The 25,148-nt window shown below is 40.1% G+C and overlaps 2 protein-coding genes across 2 annotated transcripts in view; both read left to right on the forward strand.

Moving 5' to 3' along the window:
* Positions 1 to 5,169, forward strand: part of TNFAIP6 (TNF alpha induced protein 6) — an 11,879-nt gene extending 6,710 nt beyond the window's left edge. The window contains exons 3-6 of the mRNA XM_053470948.1: positions 1 to 153; positions 1,081 to 1,309; positions 1,868 to 1,908; positions 4,517 to 5,169. The exon at positions 1 to 153 is cut by the window's left edge and continues 9 nt beyond it. Of these exons, the coding sequence (XP_053326923.1) occupies positions 1 to 153; positions 1,081 to 1,309; positions 1,868 to 1,908; positions 4,517 to 4,665 (572 nt within the window). The 3' untranslated portion in view covers positions 4,666 to 5,169. The remainder of the gene's footprint in view (positions 154 to 1,080; positions 1,310 to 1,867; positions 1,909 to 4,516) is intronic.
* A 1,183-nt stretch (positions 5,170 to 6,352) lies between these two features.
* On the forward strand, positions 6,353 to 23,686 carry RIF1 (replication timing regulatory factor 1). Its single transcript, XM_053471207.1, has 36 exons — positions 6,353 to 6,495; positions 8,002 to 8,124; positions 8,213 to 8,291; positions 8,482 to 8,578; positions 9,033 to 9,163; positions 9,485 to 9,576; positions 9,951 to 10,140; positions 10,658 to 10,750; positions 10,846 to 10,984; positions 11,164 to 11,315; positions 11,865 to 11,976; positions 12,088 to 12,261; positions 12,393 to 12,503; positions 13,073 to 13,135; positions 13,264 to 13,364; positions 13,444 to 13,530; positions 13,709 to 13,782; positions 13,925 to 14,105; positions 14,407 to 14,514; positions 14,640 to 14,786; positions 15,001 to 15,100; positions 15,575 to 15,848; positions 15,996 to 16,035; positions 16,126 to 16,328; positions 16,653 to 16,752; positions 17,065 to 17,190; positions 17,567 to 17,706; positions 17,922 to 18,011; positions 18,102 to 18,153; positions 18,250 to 21,363; positions 21,462 to 21,608; positions 22,096 to 22,173; positions 22,560 to 22,675; positions 22,874 to 23,027; positions 23,154 to 23,262; positions 23,346 to 23,686. Exons 2-36 carry the CDS (start codon positions 8,003 to 8,005, stop codon positions 23,582 to 23,584), a joined length of 7,335 nt encoding a protein of 2,444 aa, XP_053327182.1. The 5' UTR covers positions 6,353 to 6,495; position 8,002; the 3' UTR covers positions 23,585 to 23,686.
* Positions 23,687 to 25,148: the final 1,462 nt, after the last annotated feature.

Below are 25,148 nucleotides of genomic sequence, written 5' to 3' on the forward strand. Positions count from 1 at the left end.
TATGCGCTGCAGGCTGGCTACACAAAGGAAGAGTTGGCTACCCTATAGTAAAGCCCACATTCAATTGCGGATTTGGAAAAAAGGGCATTGTTGATTACGGTTATCGGCTAAACAAGAGTGAAAGATGGGATGCCTATTGCTACAACCCAAATGGTATTGTACTAAGATCAAAATAAGTATGCCTTATTAAAATAATATGAAACAAATACAATATGAAAATGATTAAACCAGGTATACTTTAGCATCATAGTTCATTTTAAGCATGATGTCAGTGATCACAGCAATGAAGAGTACGTGAGTATATGTATGTATAAGCATTCAGTACGTAACGTGACAAATAAAAATGGTGACATTCCTAAACATTAGTTAAAATACAATAAAATAGCAATAATTTGTCGAAATCTTAAATTTAAAAAAAAATCCTTACCTACAAACAGGTAACCGGAGGCTAAGTAAACTAAACATAGTAAAATACTGTGAATATGAAGAATCTCCAGCCTCCTCTTCTTGTAGAATGCGCTGATGGAGGCTGGGCTCTGGATTTACATCTAGGAAGACCTCCATGTGTTCTGGATCTATAGATAAAGTCTGGAGGTGGATGAAAATGTTCGATCTCGCTAGAAAATGAGCAAAAATACCTCTGCTCATCAGTGCTCCTGTGGCCATTATGGTGGAAAATAATGGTTCTTTATCAATAAGGAATTATTCAATGTGCTACATACTTTTTAACCTGTATTGGTTTGGCTCTGTACACAAGTAGATATGGATCAATGGTCATTCTTCTCATTCCTTCCCATTTTACATAGAAACATAAAATTTCATGGCAGATAAGAACCATTCAGCCCCATCTAGTCCACCGTCATTCCTATTTAAACCTTAACCGACCATTGGACTTATTTTTAGTCCATCTGCTACCCATTGACCATTGTCTGACCCCTGCCTTTATATTAATAAATATAATTAAACATTTGTGTGTCATATAGGTCTACTGCCCCGGAAATAGTATGTGTCCCTGCAACTGATAAATGTCTATAAAGATGCATGATACTTAATTATCTTCTATTTTTTTTATTTTTTTAGTAAAGGAATGTGGAGGGGTACTCACGGAACAGGAGAGAATCATTAAATCTCCAGGTTACCCCAATGAATATGAAAACGATCAAATCTGCTACTGGCACATAAGAATAAACTACGGGCAGCGGATTTACATTCAGTTTCTGGAAATGGACATTGAAGAGGACACGGACTGTCTGTCTGACTACTTTGAGATATATGATAGCTATGATGATGTTCATGGCTTAGTGGGAAGGTAATGCAAACTTTTAGTCACTGGTCTTGGTACAGGGGGCCAGCATACAGAAGAAAGAAAGAGCCTGTATGATTGTGATACTTAAAATGTGTATGCATATATATATATATACAGTGTATATGTGTATATATATATATATATATATATATATATATATATATATATATATATATATTTATATATATATACCACGTTCAATTATTTGGGGTCACTTTTTAAATTAAAAACAACCAAAAAATCAATGAAATTTAAACCAATTAAGAGAAATGTGCTCCAACGATCCCTGCCACTAAAATCAGTAATAGTGCTTCATGCCCATAGGGATGGAAGTACTTACTGCATTTGGAAGGGGGGCATCACAAAAAATAACCACCCATTCAATTGCACATTCGCGGCTGCTGTGAATTCTAATAGTATGAAGAACCTGTTAAATATTTTCAGTTCCCGTGATTTTTACTATTTATAAATGTAACTTTTTTATATACTGCCTAGACCAAACATCAGTGTTACTTTAGTAAACCTTTTTAAAGATTTAATTTAATTTGTATTTATTTACAGGTACTGCGGTGATGAACTTCCTGATGATATAATTAGTACAGGTAATAAAGATGATATACTGACGTTTCTACGCACGGTGTTTGGTAGTCTAAAACACAGGGAAGAAAATTATAGCTATGCATTTCAAAAAAAATAAATAAAACAGTATGTTCTCATAAGAGGTTGTTCCTCTCTAGTATGCTAAGCGAATAAACAGTAGACTTGTTACCATCATATAAAACAGCAGATATACTTCTAGGAAGCCTTTTCTTTTTCTGTGACAACTTTTCAGCACCCTCTTTTGTGTCACATGTCACAAAGCGTTTGAAAAAAGTGTTCACAAGTGTTCCTGGCAAAACATATGAATGAAACAACATCTTACATAATTAATCAATTCTGAAAAAGGTTTGGGTTTTCAGTACTAGGAATGCTTTATGCCATTTAGCTACAACAGTGTTATATTCAGCAACACCTTTACTAGTTATAAGTAACGGGATTTGTCCTATCTCTGCAAATCAGAATGATATTCTATAAAATACTTTGATCAGATTAAAGAAATATGTCCAATGCCTCTTGGTGTAGCTGGCCTGGCAGACCTATATTGGCCATCTGGCCACAATATGTAAAGCCTGCCATAGATAGCCCTTGGCCACACTTGGTGGCTGTCGGACTTCATGTGCCAGGGCCATCTCACTATTCCCAGCCCGGCCCTGGTAGCTGGAGTCCTATGTCCAGGCACTGATGTTCTACGAGAAGGCCTGGCTCGCAATATCCGTTCCAGTTCATTCCAAACATGTGCAATGGGCATGACAACGGTATGCTTCCAACCTTGGGGGAACAGTTTGGGGAAGGCCCTTTTCTATTCCAGCATGACTGCACTCCGGCACACATAGGAAGCTCCATAAAGACTTGGCTGGGTGAGTTTGATGTGGAAGAACTACGCCACAGAGCCCTGACATCAAAACCTCATCGAACACCTTTGGGATGAACTGGAACGGAGATTGCGAGCCAGGCCTTTATGTATTAAAGTTTATTAAACACACTAAAAGAGATAGGAATGTCTAGATTGTTAGTCATCAATGAAGAAAAACCTGTTTCAACCAGAAACACATTATAGACCAAAGGGGGGACAATTGTAAGTCAACAGGGGAAAACAGACATGACTCTTTCTTTAATCGTAATCACAGAGAAAACAAAACTAATTACACCCTTGCAGGATATGCCTTATAGTTATTCCCAGCAAGGAAAATAAATAGCATTGTAGACAAATATAATTATGCCTTAAAGGGAAGACATTTCTTTGAAGATCGTGTTATATGCCAACAAAGCCTCATTTGGTAAAAAAAATTCCAAGCAATGATCTTGCATAACCTATACGGTTTGTATGAAAGCGCTCACTGAGGGTTCCTTGATTTAACCGTAAATTGATAAAATCAAGGAATTGTGGTCCTTTGTAGGAATCCCTTTTCCACCACAAGCAATCCTGTTTAGAAAAGTCTTTACTGCATCGAAAAATGTTTAGGAGTTATGGGTGTGTTATCCCAAATTTATAGAAACAACTAAAATGCAATCAGTCAAATGAGTCAGAGATCAGCTTGACTAAGAACATGCAAAGCTTAATTGCTTGTTCTGTCCTCCTTTGGAATGTCACGGACAATTTTCTGTTCATTTGTATTTTATAAAGGAAAAACCTCCATCAACGTATTGGACTAATGCCATCCATAAGGCGAGTCCAGATGTGAAATACAGAGAGAGTGTCTTCTGTCCGAGTAGACCAACTGAATGTAGCTTTTGTGGGGCTTGTCAGCTAAGTGGAGTTAGTAGCTTTTTGGAAACCAACAGCAAACGGTCCACGTCTAGATTACATTCCACTCAACCAGTGTCATGTCCACCTTGAATTCAAACTCATTGTTTTACCTCTGTGCTATAGCCTTTGGCCCGGTCTTCTTGCTGCAGGATTCTTAATTAGCTAGTACACCTTGACCTCAATGCTCCACAATGCTCCATTATTAAGTGCCAAAAGATTCCTCTGCTTTTGGGTTTCCCTTTCTGTCCAGTGTAGGTATAAAGAGAGTGCCTGGAGAGAAACCTCCGAGCTATTGGTTGGCAGCATTAGGGTCAGCATTAGGGTCATTAAGCAGCATTAGGGTCATTAAGCTCTAAGATCCTTTGTTTAAATTGGACACTTGGACACCATTGTTTCACACTCCAGCAAATTAAGAGCCAATATGATCCCTGCAAGATCATAAAGTCTCTTTGGTACGAAACTTACAAACCTCTATTGCTCTAATCCTGAGTACCTGTGCCCTCTAAGCTCCTGGGTTCCTCTTGTCCCCATCCTGTACCCAATCTCCGCTTATTGCCCTTGGTCTGTCTTTGTCCTTCTCTCTGCTTCTTGGTGGTAATCCAGTCTCCTGACCTCAGCCTGATTCTGCGCTCCTAGAATCTACCACGGTCACTCCACCAAGATTTGGTGGAGCTGATCTAAAACATACTCACACATCTGACATAGCTCTGAAAATAATGGGTTATTTATCATACAATGCATTTTTTCTATACATTTCATGTAGCTCTATCTCCAAACCCATAGGGCCTCACTATGAAAAGCCGTTACTGCTTAATATTTAATTTCCTTCTCGGTAATAACCGTACCCATTGTTTTATTTCTAGGGAACGTCATGACATTAAAATTCCTTACAGATGGTTCCATCACGGGAGGAGGATTTCAGATCAAATACACTGCGGTGGATCCACCGTCAAAAATGGAAGATGAAGGAAGCAAAACATCTAACGTGGAAACTGCTTATTCTCTATATTAACTTTAGCCACGGCTCAAAATTCTTTCCAATGAAAGAAAAATTCATGGTGAAGATTAAGACTCTGTCCGAGAAATGCGATTGGCGTGAATAGAAGATGACTAGAATAACACTAATAGATAAATCATTTCTTTTGACTTTTATTTTGTTTTCTTTCTACATCACACACATTTTTTTTTAAATAAACTGTTAAAATAATCAATTTCCTCACAAACACCCCATTTCCTCACCTAAAACGGTAACGTCATGATTTTTTTCACTTTGTTTCAAAGAGTTTTATTTTTAGTACAAAATCAAAAATGGGCTTTCAAAAATATTCTGTTTTTATAAAACATTTACTGTATACAGCACTTTATACGGAAATTATGGGGAAAAAAATTAAAAAGCTATTAAACCAGCAAAAGAGAAAGTATCGCCATGCTGTGATGTCAGCAGAGAAAATAGGAATAAAAGTGCATATACCTGACAAACTCATCTGTTTTTAATAAAAAAAAATGTTTAAACACATTAAGGTTTTTTACGCTCTATTCATTAATGTCTATTTTGGTAGGGGGCAAAGCAGGGCCGGCCCAAGACAAAATGCCGCCTGGGGCGAAGTTTAAAATGCCACCCCCCCCCATTATCTACCTTTCCTCTCCCTGCCACCCCCCCATTATCTACCCCCCCCCCCCGTACTTACCTTTCAGCAGTCCCGCGGTGAGTCTTCCTGCTCGGTCTCGGTGCCAGCTTGTAATGCTGAGCGCCGGAAATGACGTCATCTTCCGACGCTCATCATTACAAGCCGGCACCGAGACTGAGCTAGAGGGCTCTCAGAGGAGAGAGAGAGGAGCGCTGAGCGGGTACTGACAACTTGGTAAGATAAAACCACTCGACGCCCTCTCTCTCTCTCTCTTCTTGGCTTTAAAAAAAAAAAAAAAAAAAAAAGGGCTTGGGGCACCATTGTCGGGCCGGCCCTGGGGCAAAGCCACTTCGAAATGCCCCACCTGTACGGGAAAATATTACAAAAATCTAAACATTATGTAATATGAGTATTTTTCAGTAACAAAGTAACATAAATTACCATGTTACTATGTCAATTCCTGTCATCGTACATGGGCGGCACACTTTATCTTATAGTACGTTGTCATGGAGAACTGAGATACAATTGACAACTAAATACTCTTGTGATTACGGTTACGGGAGACTGTTACAAAAAAATAAAGGAAACACAAGAAAAGACTGAAAAAATCAGTTTCTATTTTGTATCATAAAGCAATATGCAAGTGAAATTTGGGAGTAGTCAAATATGAAAATACTCAAAAGCCTAACGTTCACAGGTCACATATTAAATGTAGCAAAAATAAATAAAAAAAAAATAAAAAATAAATAAAGTGATACAGCAGATTATATATATATGTATATATATATATATATATGTATATATATATATATATATGATACAGCATATATATACATATAGGTATGTGTGTATATGGATGCTTTTGTTCTTTTATAGGGATTTTAATACAACATAATAATTTTGAGTTCAGAAATCTATTTTTATTGATTGAATCGGCATTCGATTACATTTCCGTCCCATCGGCGTTCGGCAACCTGCGCACTTTCTGCCTGCCATCGACCAGCTTCGTCCTCGATTAGCAGCCCTGTGCGGTTTGCCCAATCTGGCGCCATTTTAGAAGCGGGAGATGGAGGGGGAGGTGTCAGCAGAGCGCGGGTAAATCAGGAGGCGCCAGCCCAAGTCAGGCAAGCGGTGCTTCTGTGGAATAATCAGGGCCTCGGGGGAAGCGTGCCAAGCCCTTCCCGTAGCCGGATTCCCCTTGATGAGTGAAAACGGTGAGGATTTTATGGAGGGGATGGTGATCAGGGGCTGGGGGTACGCAAATCATACACGTACTGGCACAGTATGATGTTTACGTGCCCTCTCTACATGAGTCGAGGCTAATGCTTTAATTACCTCAGCTGCTGCAGAACGTCTTTGCAGGGTGAGCTGTCAGTCTCTTCCAGGTTTACTTGCCTATAGAAGAAGTGACAGCCTTTTACTTCTAAGATGTTCTGAAGCAGCTATGGTTACGTGGCCACCAATGTTGTGTGTGTGGGTTTTTTTTTTCTTTTCCTTTTTTCATACGTGATCGTGTGGTGCTTGGCCTACCGGTTCCTAATGCTTGTAGGCATTTTAGTTAGGCAGCAGTGGCTGAGCATTGTAGGAGTTATAGGTGAAAAGCACTTCATCCATTTCCCAGCCCTGTATGGTCGATCATTGATCTATTAAGGGTGCTGGTTATTTTTGTCGTGTCAGTCTAATGCATGTTGTGTGTGTGTGTGTGTGTGTGTGTGTGTGTATATATATATATATATATATATATATATATATATATATATATAAACGAAATCAATAAAGTTGTAAACTGTAGCCTCACCAAATGCAGCATGGATCAATCGATCTTGATGCACGGCGTGTGTGATTTAGGAGAGCGGGCCCCGTATGGCATGTTATTTAGGAGAGCGGGCCCCTGCACTGTGTGTCACTCAAGTATTGGCTCTCTCTAGGGCCCCTGTTTAAAGGCCTACTCCTGTCTTGTTGTAAATGAGATGTAAACAGACAGGGCCGCTGTCACAAAGTGTGTTTAATGGCCAATGGGTTTGCTTTTAGGGCTGCGTAACCCTGTCAGATGCCACTAGGTGGGCAGTTAAAGCCGTCAGTTCTGACACATCCACGTCTGGTGACGGGACGGACTCTTCTGGGCATCTGTGAAATCTGCCACCGCTTGGAGCTTTAAGCTCCAGTCTGCCAGACAAATCCATAAAATATGTATGTCGTTTATTGGTCTTTAAAGGGACAGTTTACTGTCCCTGACGGCCCCACTGAGGAGAGATGCTTACTGGGGAAAAAGGTTTTAAGGTGGAAGCTGCAGCCTTACCACTGCCCTCCTCTGTGTTCAGACTATTCTTGCGCTGACTGACTGGATGAAAGAGGGTAGCGCTCATTAAAATCAGTGGAAGTAGTTTCTGCGTGTGAGTCAGGGCTGCAGCTGCCTGGCGGTAAGTGTGTGTGTGTATATATATTCCATATAGCGGGGTTCTGCAGGACCCCCCCATGATGCGTTTATAAAAGGACAACATATAAATTTAAAAAGACCAAAACATTAAACTTCACATAATTTAATTTGAGCCTTTCTCGCTCCAGCCTTGGAAATCAATAGAATAAATTTTGTTCTAGATCTTCTGCAGATTAATAATTGTGAGAATGGTGATCCTTTTACTGCCTTTTAATAATACCCGTTTATGGATTATTTTTAACACAATTAAGTCTTAATGTTCTCTTACTTTGCTCTGATGTAGAATGCTGGAAAAAATGACTGCAGTTTGTTCCGAGGATTCGCACCTATTACCCCTGCTGGAAACCCTGGAGGACTCGTCGTCCTCGCACGCGGAGCAGACGGATGCTTATCTCTCCATCGCTAAGTGAGTAGCCCTGCCTAAAGCGTAAAGAAGTCCGCGGCTTAGCGGATAGACGGCTCTGACGATGATCTCCGGGCTTTTTGTTTTCTAGTCGTCTAAGTGGAGAAGATGGCAAGGATTTCACTGTTCTGGTTGGAGGACAGTTCCCGCGTCTTTGCAAAGTCTTTAAGGTATAGAATGCTAACTGTTGCTTATTTCTCTGACTTTTGCACAGGTTTGTGCTTGTGGTCTCTCCCCCGGTAAATACATGAATTATATCTGAGCACGTCTGGCTTTTTTCTTTGTAGCTTAATAGTTTGATGGTACGCAGTGTTGGGGTGCTTCCACTCCTGTGTGCTAATAACCGTATTTATTTCTCAGACGCACATCTCCAGCCAGAATTCTGATCTTAGTAACGCAGCACTACAGGCATTGGGATTTTGTGTTTTTAACAACAAAATTGCCTCTGGCTTATCAGGTAATTATTGCAAATGGGTATGTTTCAGGGGCCCTCAAACGTCATTAAATATGCCCCTATTTTAAACTGTAATGCACAAAATACTTGTAAAAGGATGAAAGATTCTAAGAACGGTCATAATTCCCTAGTACCGAAGTACTTACAGACATATTACATCATAGTATGATTGGATTCAACTTCAATGACAATTACTATATTAAAAAAAATATATATTAACCAAAAAAAAGCTTGCCTTGTTGCATTAAAACCCATTGACTATTATAACACAGTTGGTCTGCATGTTGCATACCCTTCAGATTTACTCGTCAGGTTAAGCGAACTGTGCCTTATACCAACAACGTTTTCGTTCCAATGTGAATTTATATGGAATTTATTAGCTAATCCCTGTACTTGTTTTCTTTTGTGTAATGCTCCCTTGACTTTATGGACAATAACTTGTATTTTTTTATCTTAGCTCCCGAGATTAAGGATCTGCTTTTAACATTAAATAGTATTGCTGTTAACGGGACCGATAAAAATACATGCACACGAGCACTTTGGGTGATTTCAAAACAGAGCTTCCCTCATGAGGAGGTTGGGAAAGCGGTAAGAATTAATAAATTAAATAAAAAGATATGTATAAATAGCCAAAGTAAAATTAATATATTGTAAATACATATACTCTAATAGCAACCATTTTACCATTCATACTACTGTATTGTAAACATGCAAATTTTATTGTCCAATTCCCAATCCTTGACAAGGTAAATTACTGTTCAATATTACAACAGAATGACAACAGAATGACTTATTGATGCCAGTTATTGGCCGAATCGTTTCGGACTGTTTTATCGTTGTATTTGTGTGTGATATCCCAGCAGGCGGTTTTATTTTGAAGACTCGTAACTACTTTTTTGTTTTCAATAGGTACCCACAATACTTTCTACATTAGAAAGTGTTCTTAATAAAGAAGTTCAATCACTTGTCATAGAGTATGAAGCACTAAATGTTATTATCCGGTAAGAATCTGTACTCTAAAAGCTACTTAGTGCACATTATCATTATTACTATCACTACATATATTCTATATAAAAAAAAAATCAACCTTTCTCTATCGAGTTTTAACGCAGTTAAACACACTTTTAATGCTCTTGAATAATGTTATTTTAGTTTGACAGCTAGTATACTCTCCGCATTTCAGGACATCAGTCACAGCTTTTGCTGTTTATTCATTACCTCTTGCGATGAAGCTGAATATATAATACCCCATCAACCGCTTCACGGAAATATTAATATATTAACAGTGAGGCATTATCTTTCTAGGCGTACAGATGAAATGGTTGTCCCTCATCCATGGTTTTGTTTTGCTTAAACCAGTTTTGATGTGTTGCAGGCTTTTGGAACAGGCACCTACACAAATGGGTGATGAGGCTGTCAGATGGGCTAAACTCATAATCCCGTTGGTAGTTCATTCTGCGCCTAAAGTTCGTTTAAGAGGGGCGACTGCACTGGAGATCGGTCTGCCTTTGTTGCTGAAGAAACAGCAGGAGGTGTCTGTCGTAACGGAACAGCTCATGTCTTCTGTAAGTGCATTGCATTTTAAAACTGGACCGACCGTTTCACTTGTGTGAATGATGGATGTTCGAATGTGCAAAGTTACTATCTGTATGTTTGTCCTTTAGTGATATCTTGTATGTAACATAGTCTGGTTTAAAAGGGGTTCTCCCACCATCAAATGCATTTAAAAGCTATGTGGCCCCTTAAAATGTTGGTGTTGACGGTATTCTGTAGAAACCTTGCATTGGCGTTTGCCCCTTTCCACGTTCCGGTGATGAGATTGTTGTGTGCGTTTGAAAGTTCTGCCATTAATTTCAGTGTGAGCGCTTTCTTGTCACTGGTTGGCTGCTTTAAACAGCCAATCAGTGGCAAGAAATATCGGGTCATGGAGAAGCAGGACAGCCTCTTCTGTGTCGGTACTTTAATTTCTTATTTTGGAAGGCTGTATAAAAGTTCTCAAAGTACATTAGACTGTGTTTTAAATGGTAGGTTGTAGCAAAGCTTACATTTAAAATGTCTCTTCTGACTTATTTTACTCTACAGAAAATTGTTGCTGAACTTCAGAAACTCTTCTCCAGTAAAAATGAGACTTACGTCTTGAAACTTTGGCCTTTGTTCGTCCGACTACTTGGAAAGGTTAGTATGTATGCTTTTATATATTTTTTTAATGCGTGTAAACATGAGGTTTTTTTTATTTCCTTCTGCTACTTAATAAATGTATCTGTTACCAGACTCTGCATCGCAGTGGAACCTTTATCAATTCTTTGCTGCAACTGGAAGAGTTGGGCTTTAGAAGTGGGTCACCTGCTGTGAAAAAAATTGCGTTCATTGCCTGGAAAAGCCTTATTGATAACTTTGCATTAAATCCAGGTAAATACGTTTCCACCGGGCTGCTACATGCAGGCCTGTAATGCTTATTCATAGATTGGGCTCAACGCCATGGACTGCTTTTCTGAAATGTCTGCATTTGAGAATGTTCATTTGTCGTTTTCAATTTTTTTTATTTTTTTTTACCTAAACCTTCTTTGTTTTTTTGTTTGCTGATTTAGATATACTATGCAGCACCAAGAGACTGAAACTACTCATGCAGCCGTTGAGCTCTATCCACGTGAGGACGGAGGCCTTGGCTCTGACGAAAATAGAAGTCTGGTGGTATCTCTTGGTAAAGCTTGGTTCGCAGCTCCCCACGCACTTTGAGCAGGTGGGTTTTCAATGTGGATGTTCCCATTGCATATTATGTTTGCCAGCATATTGACTAACAGAAAAGTTTGTCCCCAAAATCATTATATGGCTACCTAATTAAAAAAAATATATGTATTGTATACAAAATGCATGTAGCATGCCCATATATATATATAAATGTCGTCTGACTTCTTGGTGTTGGTAAGCAACACATACATTTTCCAAGTATTTAGATGGAATAAAAGCATTTTAACATTTAATGAGTATTCAGTTTGGCTTTTTCATTTTGGCAAACATGCACCATGTTGGCTTACGCGGTCCTGAATGCATCAATGATCCCTGAAACAAACAAAAAGTAATGTCCTCAGTTTAATAAAATGGAGGAATGCAGCAATGTTCATGTTTATTGATTACCTGTATAGTTAACCCTTTAAGGACAATGGGTGGTCCCTAAACCCATTGAAAACAATGCATTAAGGGGTTAAACTAAATTTAAGGTTCTCAATTTTGCAACTTAAGATTGTACTAAATTGACTTCGTCATCGTTTCTATTTAATTTTTCTTCAAGGTGTGTTTACCGTTGCTTCAAAGTACTCTGTGTGCGGAGTCCTCTTCAGCTCAAGGTACTCCGCTACGCGGAGCAAATCAAAGTCTTAATACATCTACACCGTTGCAAAAAGGTATCTAATATACATTTTATGTGTGCAGGCTATACCTTGTACATAATATACTTTACACATAAGCCTAATTGAAGTATGTACTCTGACCTGTGATTTTTGTTTTTTCCGTAGGTCCCCTGCCTTTTGGAAGTCCAACAACCCCAAAAAACAGCATGAACTCTAGCGTGCTGGTTTCAGTTGCTTTTCCGTCTATTCATCTTCTGGGGGTTGAAATGATACTTCATTTTCTGTTGGGCCCAGAAGTGACACAATTTGCCAACCAGCACAAGCTGGTGCTTAGTTTAGGTGCGTCTTCCTCTATTTCAGTGAAAACGGCTTGCTTTGTCATTTATCAGTCACCTCGCTGACAGACGCATTGAAGTGTTTGGTAATTATCCTGTCTCCAGTTAATAATTCGGTGTGCTCCTTCCTTGCAGAGCCTCTCCAGCACCCTCTTATTGGTAGCTCTTCCTTCTTCTGTAAACATGCTGCCACGCTACTGAACTGTGTGCAAGATGGCTTTATTATCATAGGGAAAGATGCCTCAGGTAAGACCTGTATTTCTTAAATATTTTTTTTCTCCTGCTTGCAATGTTTATCAGCTTATTTAAGCAGATCAGTCCCTTTCCCTCCTTTGGAAGCTGATTCTTGTTGTTTGCGGATGGGAAAGGGTTGGCAGTTCATTGCATCGTTGTACCTTTTTGAGCTAAGATGTGGAGTGATACTGCACACCTGGCGAATCTGTTAAGGGATTCATACATGCAGCATCCATGTAGGATAGCATTTTTTTTCTATGTGCTTATTAATCATATTGGTGACTTGTGATTGGTGCATTTTCACTTGTGCCACACAATGTAAACAAAAATAATTCACATCTAGATGTTATCCTTTTATATAGTGCCAACAATTAACACAATGCATATGTTCAATGGTCTAACAGCTAGAACTGACAGACTAAGACAAACCAAACGATTAGGTATAGACGGCCGTGCTTGCGCACTTCCAATCTAGATATGCCATTTTTTTGGGTCCTCTGGACCATTTTTAGTGTGAAATTAAGTGAGTACAATGGCTGTGTAGTTCAACTGTAACGTGTCGCTCTTTTGCACCATTTCAGGGGTAGTACTTGGTGCCATTTGGAAGGATATGATTGAATTTGTGAAATCGACCATGGAGACGGGTAAGAAAACATGTTAATGGCTTATTTGTGGAGTATAAACTTGGAGTAATTACCTTTCCAGGCAGTTTACAGGTCCTGCACTGCATATCCTCTATAAATAAGGTTACTTTATTGCTCTTCAAAATTAGGTAACAAAAAAGAGCGCCAAAGCTCCGATGTATTGACCCATCTGCTTCAGTCGCTGAAAAACATTGTTATGTCTGATGGGCTGCAGGTGGAAAAGTTACTGGTAAGTGTTCAAGTTACTTTGGAATTCTCTTTTCAATATATTAATTTCTTCTGCTAACCTTTTAATTTTTTCTCTTTAGAGCCTTCTGGAATGCACTGTTAAGGGACTTCCGCAGAAAATACTTGGATCTGCAGCATATCAGGTGGCGAATATGGATCTTCTTAATGTAAGAAAAAATGTCTTAGACCGTTGCCAGTAACCTGCTGCGCTTTGATTGGCTTTTGTGCTTAAACTGTAGCCCAAAATGCCTGTCCAATAATTCATGCTTCTGTTTGTGTCTCTATATACATAGCTGTGAAGTTTTTTTTTTTTTTTTGTACTCATCCCACCTATTTTACTTCCAGGGAACGCCAGCTCTCTTTTTAATTCAGCTGCACTTTCGCGAAAAGCTATTGGAGCTCGGCGTCACTGGAGAGAGGTGGGTTTCATCCAGTAATACTTGTTTCCAGAGTTTTACTGATGCGTTATCCACCGGTGTGGATACTCTTGTATGGAAAAGCAGCTAAAATAGCAATTCTTGCCTTTTTGGATTTTGACAATTTGTTTCTCTTCGTTGTTAGATTCTTCATAAACTTTGAAACTCTGGTTGGCTACGTCCTTTCGGGTCCTACCTCTCCTTTGGCGTTTAGTGACTCTGTCCTTGGTGAGTTAAACCAGAGTGCCAAGTACCTTGAGAGCAAAGAACACCTGTGGCGTTTGTGGAGTGTATTGATAAATCCTCTCATTGAACGCATCAATCAAGTAAGTAGCTATATCGTCATAAAGAACAGCTAGTTATTGTGGGTAGATAACTGTTTTTGGTGCCATTAGAATATACCTGTACATCCTTATAACTTGTGGCAAGACGCCCATTAGGATGTACAGGTATGCCCTGACTGTGTTGCAGGTACATCTCTCTGCCGCTACATGGACAGCCTGGACTCTCCACTGTAGGCAGAAGCCAGCGTCTGAATTGTCTGTTTTTTGGTTTTACACTGAAATCATCTTGTTTTCAATACGGCTTAACACATTTTGCTGTCTTTATTTTTCCTCTTTTGAATAGACCAACGAAGTAAACCAAGGTGATGCCCTTGAACATAACTTCAGTGCTATGCATAATGCTTTAATGCTTCCCATTAGTCACATCTTCCCGATCCAAGCATTTCCTCAGGTAATAAAATAAATTAATATTTTTATATATATATATATATAGATGTTTAATATTTTTTTGTATTAAAACAGAAAAGTAAATGTGCTTGCCGGTATGGTGTGACTATAGCTTGTGTACCATTGTAGGCCACCATGAAGACTCTGATGCGGACCTGGTCGGAATTATACAAATCCTTTGCCCGCTGTGCTGCATTAGTTACAACAACTGAAGAGAATGTGTGCTGTGAAGAACTTTGCTCTAGAATCCTCTCTGTGCTCGGGGAAGACCCCTTGGTGAGACTTTACTTATTTACTTTAATACCCAACATTTGTCTTTACTCCTACATCCTGAAGGACCACTGATCCTGTGCACATAATCTCCTTTAAAAGTAGAGCCCTTATCCTACTCATTAAATGACCTTTATCATAAATTTAGCATGCTATGTAATTTAGATCAAATACAGCCTGTACTATTGTAATAAAACATTTGTCTTTTTTTATTTTTTAGGGTTTACCATCGTTGGAAAGAATTGTTCAGGTTATCACAATAATTGTAGAATGTGTCAACTTTTCCCCATACACTACAAAGTTTCAACCAAAGACAAAATGTAAGATTCACTACTTTCCAATATTTACTGCATTGTGTAAAATGTGTTTTTTTTTTGTTTTTTCCTGTAAACCTTTTATTTGCTTTCTGTTTGAGGTAATTGCATCAACACACAGCACATTCTAAATACATAGACATTAATATGTAGTTGGTCCTCCCTTTGCCGCTATAACAGCTTTCACTTTCTGGGAAGGCTTTCTACAAGATTTTGGAGCGTTTCTGTGGGAATTTTTTCCCATTCCTCCGGTAGAGCGTTTGTGAGGTCCAGCACTGATGTTGGATGAGAAGACCCGGCTCACAATCTCCGTTCCAGGTTGAGGTCGGGCTCTGTGCGACCGGTCAAGTTCTTCCGCACCAAAATCACCCAGCCATGTCTTTATGGACCTTGCTTTGTGCGCCGGGCGCAGTCATGCTGGAATAGAAAAGGGTCTTCCCCAAAAATGTTTTCCTTACAATTATCTCGTTCTGATTTCAGCACCACACACTCCAACTGATTGGTCCAAGAGGAAGAAAGAGCCTTTAGGAAACCTGAGTTCCTTGTTGAAGTTATTGGTTAAAGTAATAGAATGTTTCCACAATCTGAGTTCAGATTCGTCAGTGCTGGAAGCCAGCACTTCACCTCTAGTATCAGTGGGAAGCTCCATCATCGGAGTCCTCTCAACGTGCATCAGCCACATCATGTTACCTTCCCTCATCAGAACGTTGTTTGTGGTGCTCACCAAGCCAGTCTCTCTCTTCTTTGATAGAAGGTAAGTAAACCCCCCCCCACACACACACACACACAAAAAATAAATATGGAGTTTTTGTATGTGCGGGAGTTATTAGGCCCTGCAAAACATGAGCAAACCTGTGGAGATGGTGTATGACTCTTCCTTTTTTTTGTTTATCTGTTTTAGGTCGGAGTCTCCTAAAGTGTATAATAGTCTAAGCAGCAAGGTAGGCATTTGGTTCTTCGTTTTACCCGATTATCTGATTTCTGCCTGGTGTGTAAAATTTCTATAATTCTTTATATATTTCTCTTCCCAGTTTGATAAGCTGCTCGGAGAGATAATTTTCTGTCTTGGCTCTCGCTACAATGGTACCTTTGACAGCGAGCTCCTGGAAGCACTTTCTCCCCTCCTTTGTGCCATATTCCTACATAAAAACAAGCAGATTCGGAACCAAGTGGCCCAATTCTGGAATGGATCATTTGCAAAAACCACAGTGCTCAAATATCCAGAAGAACTAAAGTATGTTTCATGAGACGGCTATTTTTTTTCTATCATGCAAACTTATAAGTCTGATTTATCCAGTCTAAGGCAGAGCCCTGTTCTGAATGATATCTCTGTGCAATATCCCCCCCCCCCTACATACAGTATTTGTTAATATTTTTTTTAACCTGGAATCTATATATATTCAAAGATTCTGTTTTTAACATGTCTGCGTTGGGATTTTTAGTTGCCACACTATACAGTTGCATGTGTTTTAGTCTCCCTTTACACTGAACTCTTTGCAATTGACACAACACATCCTTTTTATTATCTTGAACTTGCAGCTTATTTCATGTTTTGCAGACCCATATTAAACCAAGTGAAGTCACAAACACCCCTCCTGTTGCCTGGTTTCACCTATTCGAACACTTCAGAAGACTTTAGCGCCCCGTACTCTGACAGCGTAAGTTACCTATATAAATCCAGCTGCCACAAGCTATACCAGCCTTTACCAATGTTTACCTGCATGTATGTCTAGATATTCCATGTTATAAATGTTTAAGGTCTCAGACCTCTTGTCTTATGTAGAAAATAGTCAAAGTAGCGCTGGGTCAGTAACTTTAGAAGTTTTCTAGACAACTTGTAAGCAATTAAATACTTCCACATTCATGGAGTCCAAGAGCAAAGCAGAGTGCCCTTGAAATGCGTTTTAAATGTAAGTAAGCCCTTTATTGTTGAATTGACAAACCTCTTTTATATGTTTACATTTTGTCAGACGGACAATTCCCAACTGGAAACAAAGATTAGTGGAATTGAGATTAAATCTGCAGGAAAGCGCAATTCTTTAATGACCAAGGCAGAAGAGATTAAGGGCACCCCGCCGCGTACTCCTCTGGCTAAAGTAAGTCATGGTGTTTTGAATGTAACATCATAGATATCTTTCTTTGTGGTTTTAAGGCGGTATTTATAAGTTTGTGAGTTGGGTGACACGAATCCCCATTAATTGATTTAAATAGTCCTGCTGACTTCTAGATGCATTTATCTATTATATGTGGGAAGTGTGGATGCCTGCAGGGTCTGGAGGAAAACCAGATTGAATTTTTCTGATCGTTAAGGAGTGCATATAGTTGAATGCTTTAGCCTGTACAAAATACACTTTGATATGTGTTCTTAACTAAAGGGTCTGCTGGAACGCGCCTTTACATTTTTGACTCTTTAAATTTGGTAATTTTTGAACAATTTATTATGTATATAATAATTTTTGGTTTCTCACGCAGGCTAAGCTAGATTTCTCATCACCCAAGGCTAAACAAAAACTTCTGGAAGAAGAACAGTCTGTTGACTTTGTTTTTATTCCCCCTGAAACTAAAGAGAGGATCTTAACAGAACATCAGAAGGAAGTGCTACGAACAAAAAGGTTGGTTGTCCCACACAGGGGCTTGTATTAACCAAATTCATATGCCATTAATTTTCCTAAATTGTGTCTTACCTGCTGACCTGAATGTTTCACAAGGGCTTTAATATCCAGGATGGCTCTTGTTCACCGTTTCCCAATATAACCTTTAGTAAATATGCAATTTGTTAAATGTGTTAAATATTCAGGTTTTACACGTGCTCTTTCTCCCCTGCCAGGGTTGATATACCAACAATGTACAATAACTTGGATGCATCTCAGGACACTACATTATTCAGTCAATATTCCCAGAACCAGGAAAACTCATTGTGAGTCTACCAGTATATTCAATGATTGTTTTTTTGTTTAAACTTGCAGTTGTAGCTTAATTCTTAATTATTTCTTCTGAATTCCGATAGGGAAAAACCTCAGTTAACTGAAGAAACAAGTGAAACTGCAGCCAATTCTAAGGTAAGAGTATTGTAGACAATGACATTTTAGATGTGGCTTCAAGTAACAAAAATTTAAAGGATCTGAAAAACATGATTTTTGCTTCCTTTTGTTTAGGAGAAGCTTTCTGAATCTTTGCCAAGGGAGTTAAATGAAGAGAAGGAACCCTCTGTAGATGTGGAGATGCTGGACATCAATGAGCCGCCTTCCAACTGTATGGATTCATCTGCAAAGGAAGCTCAGAACACGTCAAATATCAGCAACAGCTCTACCTCTTCAGATATGGTGTTGGGGACACCACCCCAGCCTACGAGTCGCAGACAGTCCTTTATCACCTTGGAGAAGTTTGAGAATTCACCTAAGTCTTTTAGTCCCTTGGCACGTACAACATTTCCAAAGGGAACAGAAGTTGTTTTGGTTCCGGATAGCCAAGAAGCTATGGATGCGAAAAGTACTCTTAAAAACGAAGAAAAGCCAGGTAGTGATGCAAAAACTTTAAGCACGGACTTGTCGAAAGGTACGAAAAGAGGAAGAAAAGCAAAATCATCCCGAATGGCAGATGAGACAGAAAACAAACACAATGTATCTGAGGTGCTTAATTCTGAAAGCGCGCATGGGTCGCTCACAACTGTCGGGTGTAAAAATGAAGAGTTTGAAGACACAGACTGCATACCTAATTCGCAGACTCAGGAACTCCAACCCAAGCCTGCGGAAATAACAGAGAATACAAAATCGGGCAACGATGTGTCCAAAAATGTTGAGGCCAAAGAAAACACTCCACCTGTATCTCTTAACTCTCAAAATGGAATATCTCGTGCTCTGCAAGCAACCGCAAATCACATGTCTTTGAGGCGTTCGTCACGAAGGCAGTCTGAAATACTGGAAGGGGTGAGAAATGAGAGCGTGAGCCTTAAGCAAGAGCTGGCAAAGGATGAGGAAAACGTGGCTACAAAGAAAATGCCACAATCCAGAGACTCGTCACAGCGGCAGCAACGGGAAAAGTCAACTGAACATGGTACTGCCGAAAAATCAGTGGTGGAAGGTGCTAAAAATGAGGTAAAGATTGCCAACGTGAACCAGGAAGATGATCTCGCAAATTCTAGTCAAGAGCCGACTAGAAGTAGACCCAGATACAAGACTAGACGATCCGTGCAAGCGCTTCTAACGGGGGCTGAAATTTCAGAGTCTGATGGCTCAGAGACCAGAGAAGAAACTCCCAAAAGAAAACGATCTCAGAGGAGCAAGTCTAAAAGTTTTGAACATTCTGAAAACGATCCGTCTGAAAGTACTCAAGAGATTGTGCCGGAAAGTGGGAATAAGACAGAATCCCAGCCTTCTCTAGAAAACACCAAATCTGTGGTTGAAATGGAAGTAGATGTTGAGAATACTCGAAATGTTGAAATGGATAATAAAACCTACTCAATCCTCGCAGACAGTACTATCTCGCGTACAAAAACCATTACTGCTGACGTTAGCGTGGAGCCGGAGCCGCCGCTGAATACCAGCGAGGTAAACAAAACTTACAACGTTACGAAAAATTCCACGTATGACACCAAGACGATGCAGAGTCTGATGACTGAGCCTACTATTGGCGATTATTCGACAGCCGTTTCCGATGTCTTTCAAAATTCAGAAAGTAAACAGGAGTCTTTTTATTGTCCCCATAAGAGAAGCAAAAGAGTGAGACGGTCAAAGAGTTGCGATTGCTGCTCTGAAGCGTCGGCTCAGCAGCAGAAGTCGGAGGGAGAAAACACGAACAGTAAAAAGAAAATGTTGCCCAGAGTAGCCGGGCATGAAGTGTCCACCACAGAGTCTCAGTTCAATGATTCAGTCTTCTCTGGGCCGAGTGCTGTTAGCACCCCTCTGGCTATGACCAAGGAGGATCAATGCTTTTTCAAGCCTGGTGTTAGTGAGGTGAAATCAGACACCGAATCGGAACAGGAAAACACGGCTGTCCCAACTAACGATAGCAGCAGCGAGTTGGGAGTTACCCAAGTGTTTGTTCAGGCAAAAGCCATTGACGCTTCTGAGGAGCTAGCAGAGGATCCTGATGTTACAGTGGCAAAAACATCTGAGAAGCTAGCAGAGGAGCCTAAAGCTGGGACAGAAACTTCTATGGAGGTACCAGAGGAGCCTAAAGCTATGGTGACAACGTCGGAGGAGCCTAAAGCTACTGAGACAAAGCTTTCTGAGGAGGTGTTGGAGGAGCCTAAAGCTACTGAGACAAAGCTTTCTGAGGAAGAGCCAGAGGAGCCCAAAGTTACTGAGACAAAGCTTTCTGAGGAGGAGCCAGAGGAGCCCAAAGTTACTGAGACAAAGCTTTCTGAGGAGGAGCCAGAGGAGCCTGAAGTTACTGAGACAAAGCTTTCTGAGGAGGAGCCAGAGGAGCCTGAAGTTACTGAGACAAAGCTTTCTGAGAAGATGTTGGAGTCTAAAGTTACGGAAACGACGCTTTCTGAGGAGGTGCCAGAGGAGCCTAAAGTTATGGAAACGACGCTTTCTGAGGAGGTGCCAGAGGAGCCTAAAGTTATGGAAACGGCGCTTTCTGAGGAGGTGCCAGAGGAGCCCAAAGCTTCTGGGCCAGGGCTGGTCGAAGCCAGCGATGAGACAAAAATTTCTGAGGAAGTGTTGGAGGAGCCTAAAGTTACTGAGACAAGAAATTCTGAGTCGGGGCTGGATGAGGCCAAAGTTACCGAAATAAACGGTTGGGATATTTCAGAAGAAGCGACAACAGAGAATACAACTTTGGAAAATGTTGTTCAACATTCAGACGACAAAGAGCCCTCGGTTTCAGATGCAGTAGAAGATATGATTAGCTACAAAACATTTGATGTAGAAACGACTGTGTCTGGAACAGACCAAGAAGATATGGACACAGAGCAGAGTGTACTCGATGAAAACAGCTCCTTAAAACCGGAGTCGTCTCTGTGTTCTGTGGAGACCGGCCACTTGCCTGTCCCTGATAAAGAAATGGGCCAAAGTGTGTCTGTTGCGGCTACGGAAACATGTGCTGCCAACATCCCAGAAAATATTACTATCGAAGGCCTACCCCAAGTTAGGTCCGATACGGATTCACCTCCAAAGATAAAGGGACTGGTTTCTTTAACCATAGCGAATGACAGTCCTGGTGGCTGCTGCAGCTGGTCTCCTTCAGCTTCTCCATCCACAAGTATTTTAAAGAAAGGCCTAAAGAGACAGCAAGAAATGGACTCTCCATCACCAATTAACAAGGTACACTGTGGCACTGCTTGGTATACGAGACCTATGTTCACTTATGGTTTGGTTCTTCTTTTCCTATATTCTGACCATATCTTATTTCTTGATTCAAGATCCGCCGAGTCTCTTTTGCTGATCCCATATATCAGGAAGGATTGGCAGATGACATTGATAGGAGAAGCCCTGTTGTAAGGAGTCATTCTTCAAGCGGATCACCATCTTCTAGAAGTCTTAAAATGTTAACGGCAGTGCAGCCAAAGGTAAGGTATACGTTTCTGTTGGGTAAAGCATTTTATATTTCTATTAGCACTGGTGAGTTTGGTGGCAATACCTTTTTAGAACTTAAACTAAGCTTTATTAAACATGGCTGAATTCCCCTCTGTGTTGTGATTGACAGTTTGCACAACGTATGCTTATGTTTTTGACATAAACTGTTGAGTTGGTGGCTCTTTAGTCATTGTGGAGCACATGATACTCCAAAAGCTTCTTTTAGACAGTTACACGTGATCTAGATCAATGAGGCTATCGTTATGTTGGTCCTGAAGTGTGTGTGTGTGTGTGTGTTTTGCATTTTGTGCCTCTTGGCTGATAAGCGAGGTAAGTGTATCTGGTGTGGGGTCACATCTGTTTTCTAAACTCCACTTGTTTGCCTGATATGGCTCAGTTAAGCAGAAGGCTGCCTCACTGCAAAAATACAGTGGTTAACATTGTGGTGTTTTTTTTTGTTGTTTTTTTTTTATGCCTTAGCTCAATACAACTCCAACCAAAGGATTCACATCCCCATCATCACGTATACTTGGTCTTAAAAGCTCAAAGAAAAATTTGGTAAGTAAAGAATATTTTGATATTCTTTCTCGGCCTGAACCTATTGGCAGGAAACCTCTCGGAGCTCAGAAATATACTGCATGTGTGTGTGAAATGACCAAAATCTTAAAGCCGATGGATTTATATTAGACACTTTGTGCAGAATGGCACAATGTTTGTTCCAAATGTCATAAAAGCATAATCAGGACTCAGTTGGATAATATATATATTTGTTTTACTTTTATGCACATAAAATATAGCCGTAATACCCTGGTTACGTGCCCGGAAGGGGTTATAAATATAGGTTACCACGTTAAACCAAATATTATAGTCCAGCGTTTTATTGTTTCTGTCTCTATACCACCTTGCAATTTTGGATTATTGGTAACATGTTAGTTGATTCTTAGATTTCAGAAATGACCAAAGAATCCATGCCATCTCCAAAAGAAAGTGTTTACCCCGCTCTAATGAACTGTACCACGCCAGTCGATGTCATCCTGCCTCAGATTACTTCTAATATGTGGTAAGTGCCTACTGACTCACCGTTTAAAGCCCTGTCTTTAGAATATGATTGACCAGCGGGATTTCCCATTACCTGCCCTACAAATGTTATTCTTGGGAAATCTAAAGCTTTACTCTGAAATGCTGGGGGGGGGGGCTTTGTAGCCTGAAAACGGGCAACCTTCATAAAATTGTGTTCTCATGATTACATGTCTTCTAGGGCAAGAGGACTAGGACAGTTAATACGTGCAAAGAACATTAAAACAATTGGTGATCTCAGTACACTGACACCTTCAGAAATAAAGACACTGCCTGTCCGCTCCCCCAAAATTTCCACGGTGAAGAAAGCTCTCCGGATCTACCATGAGCAGCAGGTAACAAGCGATTCTGAAGGGTGCTACCTGATAACATGTGAGGATTCTGAGTGCGGTCTCCATTTCCTCATTAGCTTCTAACATTTATTTAAAGATATATATATTTTTTCTCTTTTCAAACCCTAGACCAAGGCCAAAGGATTTGATGAATTTGCTGTTCTTGGGGAGACTGAAAAGCTACTCGGTGGTATTGATGAGAAGTCATCTTCAGCAGATGAAGAGAAACTTGCAACAGGTTTTTATTTCTTTCTTGAAGTTTCTCAATGGGTTTAAAAAAAAAAAAAAAAAAGCTAAGCAAATGTCAACTTTCTTTTGTAGATTTGATCGAACCATCGGCCACTGGCTTGGGCCCTCCGTCGACTTTGGACGTCTTATCTCAGATCAGTGCGCTTTCCCTGCAGATGGCTTCAGAGGACTTCGGCAAATACTCCGGCAGCCAACTCTTTGAAGCACAGGAGAAACTTGGACAAATGTCCAGCTGCATCCTCAAACATCTGCAGTCCCGGTGGACATCTCCTCCTCACGGCAGCTCCGTGCCGGCCGAGACTGGGTCATAAACACGTTAAACGTTCTCCTGCATGCGGGACTTTTTTTTTTACTCCTTTTTACGGAAGTTCAAGATCGGCCAAGTGTTATTTTTAAGATTATCATGTGTGGTCGCTGTGGCTTCTAATGTCGGGTTTCGATGCTGCTAACAGTGGTTTAAAAATGGATTTATACAGAATATTAAAGATTTAAAGAAGGGTAGGTGTTGTAACATAAATGTAGTATTCAGCAGGGGGATTTATACCTGCAATTAAAGGTATTTTTTTAAAATGCAAAGTTTTGAGCTTATCTTTAGAGCAGTCTATGGATACACTTCTTTCACAAGGTAATTGTCAGGGTTGTTTGGTATTATCCGCAACTGTTTTGGATATCGGTAGATATGTGTAACAAAGTGTTGTCTCTTGGACCTCAGAAGCCACTGTCTGCCCTGTTTTGTTTTCTTAGAATTTCTCCCAAAGTGGAAGGTGTTAAGCTTTTGAACTTTCACAGAACACAAAACCTGGCTTTTGAGTGGAAGAGACAGACGTATAAGATCTCTGTCCACGTGTAGTCCCTCAGCTGTTCCTTTTCATGCTTTAACTTTGCGTGGAAATGTTGTGATGCTTTTCTTGAGGCTACTTTAAGTTGTGTATTTAGACTCTCCTAGTGTTTGAAATGCGATGTAAATGGAGCCTTGCGTTTGATTGACGCTCGCATATATGTTGCTTGTTCTTCATTGCTGTCGGGTAACCTACCTTCAGAAGTTAACTGCTCAGCTTTTTTATGAATGTTCTTCCTGTGATGCATGCAAATGACTCGAGTCTGTACATTATGTAAATATTTGTGACAGCGAGCGAATTACTGCTTTATTTACTCGCTATTCCACATTGTACATATAATTTAAGTCGGTCTGCATTAAGCTTATTAATGTCATTTGCTGCAGATGGTTTTTAGAATTACGTGTAAAATAAAGCTATTAAAGTGTCTCTGGTTCGTTTTATGCTTTGTGCAGAAGTTTATAGATTTTAGTTTAGCGGTGTACCTCATCTAGATGGATAAAAAAAATCTGTTTGGAGACAATAGATGACCGATATTTGGAGTTCTTGTAGTAAGTATGATGCGATCTTTCACCTTTCACCACCCCTAATGAAGAACTTCAAGCAGATCTGTTACGATCAGTGAACAGCTATGTGGTAGTGCTCACAAAATACTAAAGGGCAACTTTTTAACCCCTTAATGACAAAGCCTGTACATGTATGGGCTCAAAAAGCATGTTTTCAATGGGTTTAGGGACCGCCCATTGTCCTTAAGGGGTTAAAGAAAGGAGAGCGTGACTGTCGCCTACATTTGGTCAAACAGAATGACATCCCATACACTGTACAGTGGGGGTCTCGTGCGAGCGAGGCGGTGATGGGAAGCACTCCCTGCTCATACTCGGCAATCATACGCCGTGAGATGCAAGCAGTGAATCTATTTGCCTCGGTTTTTCTTAACTCCTCTACGGATGGAGAATAAGTCGATAGCCTATTTGACTCTACAGAAGAGGAGTCTTTTCTCTCTATACCTAAGACTAGCTTTTAAAAATGTAAAGACTTG

The sequence above is a fragment of the Spea bombifrons genome, chromosome 7, assembly GCF_027358695.1.
Source record: "Spea bombifrons isolate aSpeBom1 chromosome 7, aSpeBom1.2.pri, whole genome shotgun sequence".
Taxonomy (NCBI): domain Eukaryota; kingdom Metazoa; phylum Chordata; class Amphibia; order Anura; family Pelobatidae; genus Spea; species Spea bombifrons.